The sequence below is a fragment of the Bombyx mori genome, chromosome 18 (genome assembly GCF_030269925.1).
Source record: "Bombyx mori chromosome 18, ASM3026992v2".
NCBI lineage: Eukaryota > Metazoa > Arthropoda > Insecta > Lepidoptera > Bombycidae > Bombyx > Bombyx mori.
Window position 1 is genome coordinate 7,671,537 of NC_085124.1, and position 18,675 is coordinate 7,690,211.

At 37.2% G+C, this 18,675-nt stretch overlaps 1 protein-coding gene across 2 annotated transcripts in view; it reads right to left on the minus strand.

The window, feature by feature from the left end:
• The window catches only part of LOC101745721 (serine/threonine-protein kinase SIK2), a 59,384-nt gene extending 46,607 nt beyond the window's left edge, over window positions 1–12,777 (minus strand). For both annotated transcript variants that reach the window (XM_062673682.1, XM_038017150.2), the window contains exon 1: window positions 12,044–12,777. In XM_062673682.1, coding sequence (XP_062529666.1) covers window positions 12,044–12,187 — 144 coding nt within the window. In that variant the 5' untranslated portion in view covers window positions 12,188–12,777. The remainder of the gene's footprint in view (window positions 1–12,043) is intronic.
• Between the last annotated feature and the right edge of the window lie 5,898 nt (window positions 12,778–18,675).

The window sequence follows — 18,675 nt, forward strand, 5'->3', positions numbered from 1 at the left end:
AGTGTGGTGTTCGCTCACGCGGCCCGCACACACATAGACACCCTCCAATCTTTACAATCCCGCTTTTGCAGGTTAGCCGTCGGAGCTCCGTGGTTCGTGAGGAACGTTGACCTACACGACGACCTGGGCCTCGAATCTATCCAGAAATACATGAAGTCAGTGTCGGAACGGTACTTCGATAAGGCTATGCGTCATGATAATCGCCTTATCGTAGCCGCCGCTGACTACTCCCCGAATCCTGATCACGCAGGAGCCAGTCACCGTCGACGCCCTAGACACGTCCTTACGGATCCATCAGATCCAATAACCTTTGCATTAGACGCCTTCAGCTCTAACACTAGGAGCAGGCTTAGGGACCTCGGTAACCGTACTCGTCGAACTCGACAAAGAGTTCGCCGTGCAACCTAACCCATGAATCAGCTCGCTGAGTTTCTCGCCGGATCTTCTCAGCGGGTCGCGATTCCGATCCGGTAGTAGATTCATTCGCGAAGCAGCTACTCTTGAGCTGTTAGGTCTCCTTCGGAGGCGCTCGGGTAGCTGTTAGCAAATCCCACCTCTCCTGGCTGAGCCTTTGCTCGCCCACGTGTCCTGGTGAAACTGGAAAGGCCTCCGGGCCACCAGTAATCTTTCAATCATAAAAAAAAAAAAAAAAGACAACAGATGATGGTGTAGCTTAGGTACAGATTTATTCGATTTAAGCAATTACTTAGGAGCAATTGAAGTTGATTTTTATTTTTTGATTCATTTTCAAAGATTAGGTAAGTAAGTAATTGCAGAGATATATTTGCTTCAAAACAATGTACAAAAGCTTTAAACGATTACGTCAGTGATGATTACGGCGTCCAGCTGATAAAACAATGCTTATTGAAAACAAAGCGACCATAATTTTACGTACTTAATCAATCACTTACAAATTGCATCTTTAATACCAGAATAATGACTTCCAAATTATCTATTGTTGAGCTGGATTAACAAAATTTTAATGATATGCGCGGCTTTTCGTTATGGTACACGTACTTTTTAACCGCATCATTATTTGATTAACACTTCATTTTATTATAATTAGGTAGCTACTTCATAGTGTTGTGAAATCAAAGGTCGATAAAACCTATGATCTACAACACTTTTGTTAACAGTGTGTTATAAAAAAAATACAATTTTATAATGGAGTTTAAATTCTGGCTGCGTTCAAGATAATACAACAATAAGACATTTAGTGAATCGATGTACTAATGTATTGGAAATTACTATCAAAGTCTTCGTGAGTCACAGTTTTAACCTTTCAGTGATAAGCTAACCTGAATATTTCAAATCGATTGTGTCTATTTCTGATTCTGGTTTGTGGCCTAATTTTAAGGCAATGCCATCAAATCGTTGACTTATTTATTAAGACCTGAAACCGTACCTGTATATTCTTATGAATTTCCATACGAAATACGTCCAAGTTTAATTATCTAAGTTATAATTATCTTCGTACTTCTTCAACTTACAAGGTGTTTTCCTTTTCAAATATTTACGTAAATATGACTCCAATTGTTATGGCTGGTAATTCTTAGCGTTAATTATGTGCATTTGAATTTTATTATAATAGATTTTGTTCACTTATTTACATTTTGCAAGCATAATTTTTGCGTTTAAATAATCTCAAAGTATATTTTTTACTCCCTACTTCTTAATTGGCTTATATCTTTTGAAAAAATCGTGTCTAGATATCTTAGGTTATTCATCTCTTTTAATAAATGGTTATGACACATAATTAGTACATTCAATCGAGAAACTTTACCAACATTTGTATGTGACAGCGTTTACACAGTAAAATTAGACTAGTCTTGAAAAATATAAGATAATCATGCTAATAGAAGACGATGTGACAAAACGTGATCGACAAAATAGCATATCTCTGTTAAGTATTCAAGCTTCCACAAATAAATCAATCCGGAGTAAAGTCTCTGGGTAAGTAAATAAAACTTGCATCACTTAATTGAGAATCACTTGAAATGGAACATTAAAAACAACCCGCTCGAAATCGATTAAGTTACTTTCCGATAAATAACTTGTTATATTTCAATAATTAATATAAAATTATAAACGGCCTTGATATAAAGAACTTAACACAAAAAGTAAATAATGATTTCAATAATAATACGTAATATATTTATATGTACATTATAAATACGAATGACTAACTAACATATCAAAGTACCTACTCTGGCGGCAAAACAAAATATTAAATGCAACGGAAAAACCTTTTTATGTTGTGTTATTTTTACCAGATCACTGATACGGGATCATATCATAATGGCCCGTCATTTTATCTCGTATGAATGAAGCGCATATACATACATAGTAAGGTGAAATATCACGTACATGATTTCCGTTGATAACATCGCGATAATGGTGTTTTTTTTAAACTCACATTTCCCTGGCATTTCCAACGAATTTGTCATAACTTTAATCCTTACCACAAATATTTTTTAGTATACTAAATGGCAGATGTAATGTCATTTCAATTTATCAAAAGTCGTGATATAATGGTATTCTGGATACCAAAAATGAGCCAGAGCACGTCGACCAAATCAAGTTCACACAATTATTATTGGGATAAGTCCATAATATCGAAACGTGACGTAGAAATTACGTTGTCACCACAATACTGTTGGCCCAGCAACGCATAAATAGTAGTAATATGTATTATCGGTTCCAAATCTTGATATTCGAAATGTTTCGTAATCACATTTGGAGATAGGGAGATTGGAGATTGGAGATAGGGAGACGACACGTCACGACATGGATCCATTTCTTCAGAAGTGAGATCGATGTATCCAATTTTGTTAAAAATTAGGTATACTCATGTGCCATCATGCCAACGCGCAATGGAGAGGAGCATGATGAATGTGAAAAAGTCAGACCGATTGAGTAACCGTATAATAAGAAGCAAAACAAAGGTAATGGATATAGGGTGCAAAATTAGAAAGCTTAAATGGCGTTGGGCAGGGCATATGGTTAGAGGTAAAGATAAATGGAGCAAAATTGTGACACAATGGTATCCTAGAGAAAGTAAGTAAAAGGAAAAAAGGTAGACCGCAAAAAAGATGGGAAGACGACATACGACAAGTGGCAGACGTCACATGGAACAGAGTGGCTCAAGAAAGACATGAGTGGAAAAGGTTGGAGGAGGCCTTTGTCGATTGGCAAACAGATCTGCAGAAAATAAGAAAAATTCAAATAATAGGCTAAATTAAGGTTTAAATAAAATTTAAGTTTTCTATATATTATATTTAATTTTAGTCATATAATTGTAATATGGATCTGAATAAAAGGCTATATTATTATTATTATTATTATTATACTCATGTGCTCTACCATCAGTGAAACAATTTTTGATTCTGCGAAGTACTACTCTTCGGCTAGTGTTCGCATATTCTCTCAGGTTGGGCCGTTGAGCTCTCCTACGCGTCCGCGGCTTGCTGGAATTGACCCTTAGGCTACCAGCCAATAGATAGGAGAAAGTGACGAATCAGTGACGAAGGCTCCGGTTGTTACTTAATACAATTTGGACTGGGAGCTAGTTGATCCATCCAAGCAATATAAAAGGAGAAAATATTCTGTACATATTGAATAATGACGTAAATTTTCAAGTGCATCGAAAAAAAACTTTTAGAAAAAGACACATTGCGAAAAATAGTGCATACTCTCTTACAATTTTACGACTTACTATTCTAAGCCTTTCTTATACGTGTCGGAGCTTTATCGGCCGACTCAAACAATTTCTTAAACAAAGGTATTGTATTTAAATACATTCTCTACGTATTTTATTTTTAATAAACACGACATTACTGATCTATCTAGTTACGCAATGTTATAAATTTACAAGTTTAATTACACGATGCTATTTCTTTATCGTCGAAGTCGTTCGTAAACACGTACCGGGAACGTATTTACACAAATCGGTACCTAACAAACTGAATCTGAATCTGTAGAACTCTATAGATTCAATAGAATATAACTATAGAACTCGATATGAGGACACCAGGATCTTTACCCATTTGGGAACTCTGTGTTCTTTTAATTCTGTATTTGCTGGAATAATGTTTTTAAAATATAAAAATATCGTCATAGTTTGTGTCAATGACATAATGAAGTATCTAAATCGATTGAAAGAGCAGGTTACGGTTGCAGCCTATGTGCGATATATCTCCATCTGATTATTCAAAAATTACGTCATCTTTATACACCATTCGCGCATTGACAGTGATAAATGTAACAGAATTATATTATCACCTATTATTTACTTTTCTGTAAAGTCGTTATTAAACAAGTTTACTTCTTAGATTACCAGGTGATGGAAGGCCGGCTCGACCCACGTTGGTTCTGACCCAGCGGGGTATTCCGTGCGATAGCCCATTCTAACCGGCGCCTTCTAGGTGGGCTTTGGATAGCCTGCCGACCGAGAGGACTGGTGGTCGTGGCGCCGACGACCGCCGGTCCGGCGTCCCGAGGCGAAAGGGTGATGGGAGAGATGTGCTCCGCACTAATCGCTTCACTTTCCATTTGTCTTTTCATGAGTTCTGTTTCATGCGAGGTTCAGACGTGGGTTGTTGGGCGACAGGTTTTTAGTCGGTTCGACTCCGACATGCACCGCCCGCCGTTCCCGATGAAGACAAAAGATATGTTTTGATGATTTATGACTTTAGTCCACGATTCCAAGAGGCCACCTGACAGCGTAGTGACATGAACTTTCCTAAAACGCATGTGCGTCATTCGTTATCTCTTAAAGGTATTATCTTCCCATTTATTAATGTTAATCTACGTAACGATATGTAGATAATTACATTTCGATTGATAAAAGGAAATTGCTTATCAATGTAATTAAGATATTATATTAATTCGTATATATTCAGCGAAATTTAAATTTTCCTTGACGACATCGGTAAATAATAGCAGTCTTTTATCTTAACGTTTTTTTTTTCTGCGAAAACTATTAGCTCTACATTAATAAACAAAACATAATTTATGAATAATATTTTTCTTTGCTATCAACATTAAATAGGCAGTAACTCTCGCCACGGCGGTACAACATTGAATTTATTTATATTGCTTAGACGGGTGAACGAGCTCACGGTATACCTGTTATTAAGTGCATTCCGAAATTCATAAACATCACGTTGTGAATGCCGTAACCCTTCTTGAACCTTGAGGTTGAAGTCTCAATTGTATTGTTTAACGGCAAACCTACCCGGTATGCAAAGAGCTTCGCGACAGAAATGAGCAGAACGATGGTACCTACACGTGCGACAACACACCAAACCGCCAATTCATAAATTTTACGGCTTTCCTTTTAATTACACAACTCTATTCCTTCTTCGTTGAAGTCGTACGTGAACACGTGTTAACTGCGTTTTTCCATAGAAAAATAATGAATACTTGCATCTACACTGCACAAACAAAGTTGAATTGATATATTGATATATGTATGATATATATAAATACATATACGATACAAGTATGTACATCTATCTGTTATGATATGACGATTTCACGCGATACGTCACGTTACGTTTCTACTTAAAATTTCAAAATATCATATTTTAGAGAAATAAATATCTTTGTTTGAGAAACGAAATTACCCACTGTTTATTTTTTTTTTTAATTCGCGTCTCTCGTCTTATTTCGAAGTATGTACATATTTTGATTAGATCATAGACGGTTTTGAAAATATATATAAATAACCATGTGAGATGCCGAAGTAGTAGGTATACCTATTTACCTATGTACCTATGCCTATTTTCAATTGCTTCAAACTGAAAACAAGGGTGTCTCCAGAGCTGCAATCAACAAGTCTAGACGACGATCAATATACTCGGGAGAACGAGATAGCGTAAATAAGAGCAAGACAGAAATAGCCTTTTTCCTCCTTCGAGGCAACGTAGGTATACATTTTTGTGTTCAGATTTGAACAGATTTCTCTAAAGTTTGAAGATATAAAAAAGCTGAGTCGTGGTCTTATTATATATCTAAAAGAAAGAATCAGGGCGGTCTTTTTATTGAGGCCAACGGAAAATTCATAAAAATAAAGCAGTCACGGTTTCAATAAATAATAATCTTAAAACAAATAAAAACCTTCATTTTTCTTAATGCCCTTGCGCATAATCATATACATACATGAAAACAATTAATTCAAATTCTTGGCTCTATCTAATATATTTTTTGTAGATTTTTTTACTTACTTATTTAAAAAAGCCAATTTTTACCAAAGTTCTAAAAGCTGTTGATGTTTTGGCAGATAAGTACCACCATACTACGGCGCAGTTCTGACGCAAAGGAGTCATAAATTCAAATGTCAATCGTAAGACAGATATTTTACAACACAGTTGAGGCTTCGACAACATGCCTCAAGCTCGTTGACATTGACGTTATGATATAGGGTTTTTGAATAGGGACGCTCGAACTTTGACAGCTCATAGCGGCCATCTTGGTAAAGCGATAGCTGTCAAATTTGGCACAGAACAGATATTTAGTCGAGACATTTCACTGTGGAACGCTAGACGCTTGTCCGGCGGTATCATCAGCCCTTATTTCTTTGAAGAAGGCGGCCTCAATGTCAATAACAACCGATATCGAACGATGATAACAAACTTTTTGTGGCCTGGGATTTCATAAACATGTTGTTCCAACAGGACGCCACCACTTGCCATACAGCACGGGAAACATTAAATTTATTGCATGAGAAACTCGAAGGCGACATCACTGGCCACCGAGATCATGTGACTTAACACCGCTCGACTACTTTCTGTGGGGCTACATGAAATCTCTAGCCTATGCAGACAAATCACAGTCTATTGCCCCCCTGAAAGCCAATATAACTCGCGCTCTTCGTGTAATTGAGTACCATTTATGCGAAAACGTCATAGAAAATTGATCCCGGATACACCACCTGCAGCGGAGTCGCGGCGGCTATTTGGCTGAAATTCTATTCCATAGATAATGTTATCGAATACCCTTTAAAATAAAATAAAAATTATGACACTTAAACAGGTTCTTTTTTATTTTATTTTTAAGTTCGAGCGCTCATAATGAAAAACTCTTTATATACAGATTCTAGTAACCATTAAATATCAAGTGGGACAGCTGTATCAAAAACAAGCGATGTTATAAGCATATTACATTGTTACTTTAGACATAACAATTATTTAAATTTAAAGACGATTAAAAGTACCTATTTTTCTTTTTAAAATCTTAGACAAAACAAATTAAACTGTTTTTGCAAGACTTCTACGCTTGTAATTTAGCAATTCATGGCGAATCACCTTTGGAAGTATTATTAACAAAGTCTAAGAATATTTTTCACTTCTCGCATCTTGTCGTCGTGAATGAGGCATAATGCAGTGTTTTCCTTTGTGAGTGTTGCGTAGATCCCAATATAGCCGTGCGGCCCGTGATTTGAGTCGGAATAAAGTCACCCCATCCATTTTCTCGGTGGCTGCAAATTCCATGAAGAGCGTGGGTCAATAACCCGATTCTATTAAAACGCTGCCCTGAATGTTCTCAGCCCCCTGCCCGTATCGAGAAAGATGTATTTTCAAGGAATGAGAAAAGTACTGGTATGTTCCATGATTTTTTTTTATTACTTAGATTGGTGGAAGAGCTCACAGCCCACCTGGTGTTAAGTGGTTACTGGAGCCCATAGACATCTACAATGTAAATGCGCTACCCACCTTGAGATATAAGTTCTAAGGTCTCAAGTATAGTGAAAGAAACCAGTCGTCCTTCGGGTCTATCGATAACACACAGAGATTTTAGGCAGTAAGAAAGTCACATAGCGGTCTCCTTAATAGATCGGATACCGGTAGAAGGTTTTTCCCACCTAAAAAAAAATAAAGATGGAGGGAGACTGAGTTATTGCATTCTTCACATCACAAAACCTACTAATAGCTTAAAAACGATAAAGTTTGTAAACTCTGATGAGAATTGTAAAGTATTTATTTTAATAGAGCTCCAAAACATGGACAGTGAGTACAGCAGGAGATAAGTGTTATAAACATTTTTCTTATCTTTTCTCTGATAAAAAAGGGGCTCCTGAGATTCTGGCATCATTTGAAACTCTACAAATTCAGGACAGCAATAACAAACTGAGCTTTTATTGGGTGCCCGCGCATAGTGGTTTAGAAGCTAATTAAATATCGAAAGAATTGGTGTCTAGAAAGGCATCAAAATGCCTATTATCACCTAAAGCTCTGCTGCTAAAGGTTTGGTGACCGATATAAGAAGCCTCGTTGCAATAAGATCAAATAGCCCTGTAATAAAGATCCTATGAAAATAAAGACCCCAACGGTACAGTCCACATGCACAATCTGTATCCTGCCTTGATCCATTCAGCTGGTATTGTGGCGACTAAAATATATTCCAGAGAGAAAATTCTTTGCCTCGTTGGTCGAGGATGTTTAGCCAAGAAAATTTGACCATTTCATGCTGGATTCTGGAGCAAACATTCAATATAATAATTGGTAATCACTAATGGGCTCCGTAGCCTATCGCCCCAAGCTATCAATAATAAATTAAATTGTACGGCGTGTCTGATACTCAACGTGGTACTTACTATTCTCGTTCGACAGTTTGTAGCATTGTAGCAACATATGTCCATTGTTCACATCAGCCCTAGTTAGTAACGCTCTATCGTGCCTTCGTGCCCCGATTGTCAGTGGAGGACTTTCGTTCAGTTAAGGATCTTTCGATGCAAGTTAAAGCTATCATTGAAGTTAGTCCGTTTAGTAATTGACGATCGACAAAAGTAACCTATTTACGGTATCAAATTATGTATGTATTACAATTTAAAAAAAAAAATGATTAACTCAGCAGGTAAATAAGAATTATTCAGATTTTCTTAGTTAGTGAAAGATTCGAAACTGTAAATGGCGAAGACTCCAGAGTGACCGCCAGACTGCAGATAACAAGGCAGCTTCTGACGCAGAGCTCCAAAATAGATAACGCATTTGCGTCAAGCATAAATTTTTCAGGCAGTGTAAACGGAGCGCGTGCCATACTGTATGATTTCCTGGCAAAATATTCGCCAGACTTGCATGTGCCCAACACGCATCCTATGCCTGATCGAGATATTTTGGTTTAAGCGTGTTTTAATTTGAAAACACGCAAAATTATAGGAAAATTTAAAAAATTTTTTTGAAGATTGCCGTATTGCCGTATTTGTCATGCGAATTTTACTTTTTGTCAAATGAATTAAACTTCTTTGTACTAATTTTCTGGGCTGATGATTAAAATGACAATGTTAAAGAAGGTTGGCCGTCACCTTGGTGCGAACGAATACGCGCGAAAAAGAGTAAAATAATAAAAACAACGCGATGCGTGCATCCGGAGGCAAGGTCGATGCCGTGGTATTTCTGGACGGGGCAACTCGACGTCGGCTCTCGGACCGACCTCATCCAATCTAGCTGAATCACTGATTGATAGTTATGTTCTCCGTTACTTAAGATTTCGCCAAAAGTTTCCACTTTTCTCAAAATAAAACTGATTTCGTATCGAATGGATTTAGATAAATACCAGTCTGCGTAATCATGTAGACGAAGATTATTTCTAAGTACTTGTTTTGATAACGGTTCCTTTTTTTTTTCTCTGGAGATTCTTTTGCACGTCTAAAATACTTTCCTTTCATATTTTTTTTTATTAGCGAAAAGAGATTCCTGAAATCATATTCCAAATAAATTGTATTTATTCTGCTACATTTCCAATTCAATTACAATTCCATCCAAAACCACAATAACTATCTGTACCAAGAAAAAGTGACATCTCCAAAAAAGACGTAATTTCCTAATACCTACGTAAAACGTTAAATTTAATTCTTGTAACTGAAGTAGTTGGCCGGTAGAAAGTTGTACGCACTAATGCAGTTGGTGAATCATTCACGACGATGCTATGCCACAGTATTCGGCCAATGACCCAGTTCGATGTAGACTCGTACTACATTTGATTCCAGGCATTAAGTAACCTTTATTTACCTACATACATCACTTTTCGCTTCACCTAAACAGAGACAAAGAACTTTTTTTTGTGTAATATTAGCCTAGAATATTTCTTTATCATTTTTAAGAGCACGTTATTCTTAAGCTTAAGGATTAATAAGCATACATTGTACAGGCATAAGAGTATTAAATTACCAAATAATAAGGACTGTGCTTTATACCCGCGCGATAACTACAAAATCAGTATCACAAATCGTCACTACATCGGTCAGTATCTGTTTTTGTGACGTAGACGTGCTCCGAAGTTTCATTGAACTTTAAACATTCCTTAAATGTCAAGTGGACATCGTCAAAATAAACATTTCGAATGATTTTCTTTAAATTTTAACCAATACATGGAGAGCTAGTCTTTATAATCTCACAGGGCGAAATTTAAATTCCAGTTGTGAGATTTATCGACCACTTGAAGACAGTTTTCGTAGATTTATTTAGGACAGTCAGTATGGAGATATGAAGTTAATTAGTTTACATTATAGCTTTTGTATGAAACACATTTTACTGTTCACTAAAATATTTCTACGGCTATGTTAAAATACACACAGGTGTTACAGACCACGTACCTAATTTGTACCAACATTTAATTTACATTAACTTTCTTATATAGGTGCCTACTACTAAATATTTCTTCATCATTTATATCTTGCTAACAGACAACACACAGTCTGCCGACGATCCCAAACATTAGAAATACAGATAAAATATAATTTCAGAGCTGCAAATGTATATTTTTTTTTTGTAATTTCACCGAAAATTTCTACAAAGTTTTTTAACTCACGACGCTCCATTTCCGTTGTATAAACTATACTAGTTCTACTATTGTTTGGGCTTTAAAACAAACAACATAACGCGTGTGTTAACACGTACGTTAATACGCGTGTATTTTATACGCTTTCTATTAACTTGACGTGTATGTAAACTTAGTGCGTATGTAACAAAACATGTACGTAATGGAACATATAAATTCATCATTAACCTTCTTCTCATTTTATCATCAGGAAACTTATGTCTTTCTGACGACAATACAATAGTACCATCGATCTGGTCCATGAAGAACCTGGAAGGTGGTTAAGGAGTCACTTTTGACTTTTCACAGGGTTATTCACAAATTATATTGGGTACTTTTTTGCAAGCATTTTTTTAATTCAACATTTTACTCAGGCTGTGCATCCATAAAAACTAATATTATAAAAACCTTTTTAGAAAGGAATGTTGATTTTTAACGTCAATTCTTATCATGAACGCCCTGATTGTTTGTAGAGCATGCAAACAATGAAAACGCAAAGAAACCTCGCATTATCATTAATAAAATATTTATAGTATCGAAGCAATTCGCTTCTACATTTCTACAGAAATTATTTTATTAAGTGCTAGAATAGACCTATCCCGTAATTTCACCCGTGCAGCATCCGTGTATGATTAATAATAATTTAAATGGGTGTAGGTACAGGTAATATTGACTACACTTCATATTAATAAATGTGGTTTTATTATCATCTTATCTGCGGTTAACGTCATTTTAGCGACCTAACATAAATACCGGTTTCGAAATATAATTACAAATTTCATAAATGTTTTTTTCTTTTCCAAATCCGCATAGTAGACTTTAGTTGCTCACAGGAGTGATTAACATTTAATCAGATGAAATTTAAGCGTTAATATCAAAGAGAAAACTCTTATTTGCATCCGTGACGGTTGCTAAATAAATCAAAACTCTAGGTAAATAAACTTGTAACTTTTGACAAGCACACGTGATGCAGCGTGATGCACCGTGATGATCGATCTTACTCTAAAAATATTGTATTTTCGTATGAATACTTATTTTTAAGATACAAATTTATTATTTCATAACCCAACGCTGGTTTGTCACTTCAAGTGTGTTCCAGTTGCCTATATGTATTTCAAGAAAATATATGAAAGAATTTATTTTGGTATAGAATTGAAATAATTTTGAATTTTCATGAAAGGAAATGAAAACTCGATATATTTTAGTCAATCTTTAATAAGCTTACCTCAGTCTTCGTTATTCGATGTCGAGCTAACTTAACGACGGCAAAATTTCCCTTCCCTATGGTCCTCTCGATGTCGTAAAAACCCACCCTAATGGGAGTTTTTGCAGGACGTTCACGTTCCGCCATTGCTGACTCTATCTTCATCAAACTTAAAACGATATTTCAATATTTTCTTTGATAAGAAGATTTATTTTGTGACATAGTACTCATTCGCAATACTACTTAAGTTTTTCCAGGGATAGTCAATGCACACTGATGTGCAAATCGAACACTTTAACACATAAACAAAATATATTAAATACTAAAAAAAGTCTTTGAGGAAATTACTATTTCTGAACAATAGAGCGCGACCTGTACATAACATACGAACACCTTATTTATATGAAGCTATTTCTCAGTCAAGTATAGGATTTGAATTATAAAACGTCAATAAAACACCACAATGTACTCGATCTTGTTACAGTTTCAGAACGAATACCTAGGCACTTAACGATTCAGCTGTTCAATAATCACTATACTATGGATTATTGTGTACAAAACATTATTTACATGGGATTCAATAATCGCGTAGAGGCGGCGTGCGCGTATTGGAAAATCGAAGCACCACGTCACGCCGCCGCCTCGCCGGCTGTCAACCGGGTACTGAACTCGCTATTCGTTCTTGGCAAGCGTGGCGACTGTCGATCGACTCGAACACTCGTGCTTCATTCGTACTAGTTCGGAATCTAAACTGCACAGCTGTACAGGCGAGCATACTACTCGTGGCAGCGGGATGTACCCGCGCACCTTCAGCCGACCGCCGCGCCATGTTGCTTATCCTCGTGACGTCAACGACGCTACCATCCTTTCATATTCCAATCCAACCACTAATTTACAGACAAGCGACACGCGCTCGTAACCAATACCTACATAAAATAAAACAAATTATTTGATGAATTAAATAGCCTGACTGTATTCAAATACAAATTATAGGTATAATAAAAAGCAAAAAATTACCTACATATATTAGTAAAGGTGGATACAAACTAATAATTCAATGAATGTTTAGAATACACACTTTGTCAAGTAGATTTATAACTCCTATCGCTCGCCTGCGAGATCTTTTAATTTTCTTCAGAGGGCTTTCTCCAGAGGATTCAATATAGCATGCAGCAGCATGCACGTACTCAGGGACCCTTTTTTTACTGATCTACTCTGAGTATTGTTGGACGCTACTAGAAATAGCAAACAAAACACATGTCACTGTAATTGTCACAGTCGCTAAAGACTTGGATGTGAGCCGTCGTAACCCATAGTATGAACTCGCTGAGTTTCTCATCAGAATATGGAGTGGGGTGATAAAGAGAACCGAATCGCTGTGATTGCATTACACAAAGTCGGTATGGAGCCAAATGCAATTTTTAAAACTTCCAAACGCTTTGTATTAGTAAAATGTTTGTGTACCGGGCTATTAATAGGTGCAATGAGACCTCCTCTGTTTATGACAGAAAAAGATCTGGCCGTCCACGTAGTCTTCGTACGAAAAAGGTGATCAAAGCAGTAAGGGAAAGAATTCGAAGAAATCCTGTCCGAAAGCAAAAGATATTATCTCGGGAGATGAAGATAGCACCTAGAACCATTTCGCGTATTTTAAAAGATGACTTAGGACTTGCAGCCTATAAGAGACGTACTGGTCATTTCTTAACTAATAATTTAAAAAATCGAAACAACTACTGAAGCGGTACGCAAAGGGAGGTCATAGAAAAAAATTGTTTACGGATGAGAATTTTTTACAATTGAGCAACATTTTAACAAACAAAATGACCGTATTTATGCTGAAAGCTCTAAGAAAGCTTCCCAATTAGTCGACAGATTGCAACGTGGGCACTATCCGACTTCAGTGATGGTTTGGTGGGGTATCAGCTATGAAGGAGTGACAGCCATACTTTTATGAAAAAGGTATCAAAACATCGGCACAAGTTTATCAAGATACCATTCTTGACAAGGTAGTGAAGCCCCTTAACAACACCATGTTTATTAATCAAGAATGATCCTTCCAGCAAGACGGCGCCAGGTCATGAAGCTCGGTCTACGCAGTCTTGGTTGGAAACGAACGTTTCGGACTTCATCAGAGCTGAAGACTGGCCGTCGTCTAGTCCCGATCTTAATCCGCTGGATTATGATTTATGGTCAGTTTTAGAGAGTACGTCTTGCTCTAAACGCCATGATAATTTGAAGTCCCTAAAACAATCCGTACGATTTGGCAGTGAAAAATTTTCCCATGGAAAGAGTGCGTGCTCATATTGATAACTGGCCTCAACGTTTAAAGGACTGTATTTCAGCCAATGGAGACCACTTCGAATAAGCTTTTTATAGTTTAAATTGTTTTATATTTATGTATTAAACTAACACACTGTAAAAGTAATAAATGTTATTTGCAATAGAATTTTTTTTTCCTTTGTCTCACTCAGTATTTATGGCAAGACTAGGTATATATAATATATTACTGTACTGTATATATTATTATGTAGAGGTGCTCTATTGCTAAAACTCAACCTATCCACAACAATACACACACGACAACAATACTCAATAGCAATATAAAAATTAACACAACCATTTTGTTATCCTGGTCGGTATATTAAGGAAAAGCTATAAAATGAAATCATTGAATATTCATCTGCTCTTGAAGCTCTTGATGCGAAACTTTGAAGTTAATGGGACCTCTTGAAGTTGGAATTAGAAGAGGGCGAGCTCACGGGGCTCAGCCTGGGAGAATTTGCTAACATCTGCCCTAACAAGAAGATCCGGCAAAAAACTGTTTGCTGATGGTAGGACCTCTTGTGAGTCCGCGCGAGTAGGTACCACCACCCTGCCTATTTCTACCGCGAAGGAGTAATGCGTTTCGGTTTGAAGGTTGGGGCAGCTGTTGTTCTATACTTGAAACCTTAGAACTTATATGTCAAGGTGGGTGGCGCATTTACGTCGTAGATGTCTATGGGCTCCAGTAACCATTTAACACTAGGTGGGCTGTGAGCTCGTCCACCCATCTAAGCAATAAAAAAAAAGTACCAAACAGAAGTATAATAATAAGATGAGGTTAGAATGCATACCTGTAGTGTTTAGAGGGAAGATTAGGCCGAGAACTCTCTAACCCTCTATTTAAAAAACCGTATTAAAAAGGTCCACTATTAGGCATTAAATATTTAAATTGAAATAGTGTGAGATCTGAAGTTAAGATATTCGAAATCGTAAGTAGCAAAACTGTAATTGTATGTTCAAATATTAGGAAGCTTACAACGGCTCGTCCCTACTACTCCTGGACGACAACGCTCGACATCAGATGACACAAATAATAATTTTCCTAATTTTCCTGGTCCTCACCAGACCTTGCACCTATAGATTCGTACTTTTTCCTAAGTTTGGACATCTTCATGGCAAGGAAAAAATAATAATATTCAAGATGCATTTGAAGAGTTTGTGGGCTCCCGTACAACTGACTTGTTCAAGAAAAGCATTGAAAAATACCACTGCGCAGGCTGAGACTATTAGACTGGCTATTTGGAATGAAAGAAAAAAAAAAGTATAAAAAATGACTAACTTACTGTATACTAAAGGCAATTTCACAAGTAAACACCTAACATTGTAGAACTTTTATTCAAATTCAATAATTTTAGACACTTATTACACAAAGTGCTCTTTTTTTTTCGACTCGGCTGAAACTTCTACGATGTCCCCGCGCCTAGGGGGCGCGCGGGGTATGTGTGACTTGACGATCTGCAGGTGTTGGGAGCAGACCGCAGGTCCAAAGATTTTTAGGGCGAAACCGCCCTAAACGACTCCACTGCACTCTTACACCTGACGTCCAATCTCCGTCCGGGGTCAGAACCCGATCAGAGTAGGGGGTTCCCGCGGTCAACACTAAAACCAGACACGCGGCGCCACCCCGAGGACGCCTGTCTGACCGACTGACAGGTCGTCGACGACCAATGACGCCGGTCTCCGCGGACGCAAAATGCTCCTACCATAGAAGTTATAAACAAAGTGAAGTTTCTATAATTAAGTTTTGTTGCAGATTGTAGCGATTGATAATATCACTAAGACAACGTTTAATCACCTCGAAAGACATTCTGATCGACGAACAATTCGGATACGGCGCAAAACACTTGTACATTCGGGCTAAACAGATGTAGGCCCGTCCCCACAGAAGCTCTCTTCATGTATATCGCGTAGGCATCCGACAAAGTTTATCACAAGGGCTTAATTTATAAACTGTATACCATGAGAGTTCCAGAAAGATTCGTGCTCATCATACGATACTGCTTGTCGAACCGTTCGTTTCGGTATTGGGTCGAGGGAACTTACTCTCTCCCGCGGCAAATCTCGACCAGTGTTCTGCAGGCCGCAAGGCTCCGCTCTGTCCCCCGTTTTTAACCTATATATTAACAATATACTCCGGTCGCCGGCGATCTAGTTAGACCTTTTCGCTGATGATACGGTTATTTATTACTCGAGTAGGAACATTTGTTTCATGCATAAACTTCACATCGTATCCTCCATCAATTTAGGACAGTGGTTACGGAAGTGGCGCATAGTCATCAACTCCACGAGCCGTGTTCTTCAAATGGGTCGCCCTCCTGACACCACTTCTAATAGCTCATCTCGAATTAGGCGTCGCAACTCCATTCCGTCATCAAAATCTTTGGACAGCCCGTACCGTGGGCTTTGAAGGCGAAGTACGTAGGCGTCACGACATTAGGTCCCCACATCAAGACAGTACGTGACCGAGCCACGTTCCTACTCGTCGACTCTACCCCATGACGGTGCGCTTCTAGAGATCTTTTTTATCACGTACCATCGGGTTTTGGAATGAACTCCTCCGTACGACGTCCCGAGCGCTGTGACATGTCGCCGTCTCCCGAAACTTGTCTTGCAGAATCCCCCGGATCCACTCTTACACGCTTTTAAGCTTTTTAAGCATCGGTCACCATCCTCGTCGAACTCGGCGCAATCGAGCGAACTAATTTATAGGCGGAATCTTCTCAGTGGGTCGCGATTCCGATCTGCTTGTAATTTCTTCGAAGAACTGCTCTTGCTGGACTATTGTTAGTAAATTATCTCGTGCTCCCGTGAGCTCACCTACCCGTCTACGCATAGCTGGAATAGTTCTTAGGCTAACAGCGAATAGATAGTAGGTTTATAAAATAAATAAGGAACAACATTACGGGCTCTAGCTCTTGGTAAAATCGTTACGTAATAATAAAGCGTAAAGCCCCTTTTTTTTCCTTATTCTAGTAACCTCGATGGATACTACATTCTCCGGTTGAGATGTATGCCCATTTCGACGTCCTCCCTTTATATCTCTATCCATCTCTTTTTGTTATATAAGTATTTGTGTTTGCGTGCGAGTATAGAATACCGTAAAATGGGGCGATTAGGGACAAATTCCAACTTTATAAGCAATTTTAAGTTAGTTGTTGATGTATATAATGCTATATCAGGATCAAAATGATTGAGTCTTGGGGGCATCTTTGTTGTCTACTACTTTTGGTTGGCACTACTTTTATTTTTATATATAGATTTAATTAATTTATTTATTTAATTGCACCAACAAAGTGATCATCAATAAAAAAATTGAAAAACTGACAAAGTACATGGCAGACATCACCTCAATTATAGGTGCAATCGACAGTACAGTAACAACAATATATATATATACGGTATAAGAGTTACGGGATTTATATATATATATATTTATACATATATAGTGGGCTTTCTTAGAAACGGTTTATATTTCTCTGTTCTTGGTAAGTACTTAGGGGCTGATATTTCTATCTGGGTTAAGAGATTAGGTGTGTCGGTTATTCCATGGATTAATCAGATGAATACCCCCACTCTGAACAAATATTAAATATTTTATTATGTATTACTTAGACATTTTTGTCCACCTTGAGATTTCATTGATCTTGTTACATGTCTCTGCAAAATCGACTTACTTATATTAAATTGCTTATCTATTTCAACTAAAGACTTATTCCCAATTTCGCTTCGATAAACCAAATTTTTACCAACAAATTTAAAAAATATTGTTATAACTACATAGACAACCCTACAAACCTGTACCTATTTATACTTAGGTCGTTTCCATTTCACGTATTCTCATCCCAATTGACCCCTTTTTCGTTGTTATTTGTACCTGAGACGTCCCCAATATCCCCAAAAACAACAGATTTTTACATGTATTTTTATTTAATCAAATACATTAAAACCAATAACAACTGAGACTTACCTTTAATATATATGCTGGTTCAAACACTAAATAACGTTTATAAATCATAGTCGTCTTCTATTATTATCAAATAAATAAAAGAGAGCAAAGTTTCTAGCACTAAAATAATTACCACCACAGGAAGTTAATTTGAAACGCGATTTTTTATAAGTTAGCAGCTATTATCATGCATATTCAGAGTTGTTTTGTGAACTTTCAACATTCTACTATTAAACTACAAAAAATGGAAGATTTTGCAACGAATATAAAACTTATATTGAGCGTCGAAAGATTTTCCCGGTTTTTTCCCGATTCGCCTTTCAATCCCTAATCGCCCCATTTTACCGGTACCTATTCAAGCAGCCGAATACTGTAGTGGGTTGTA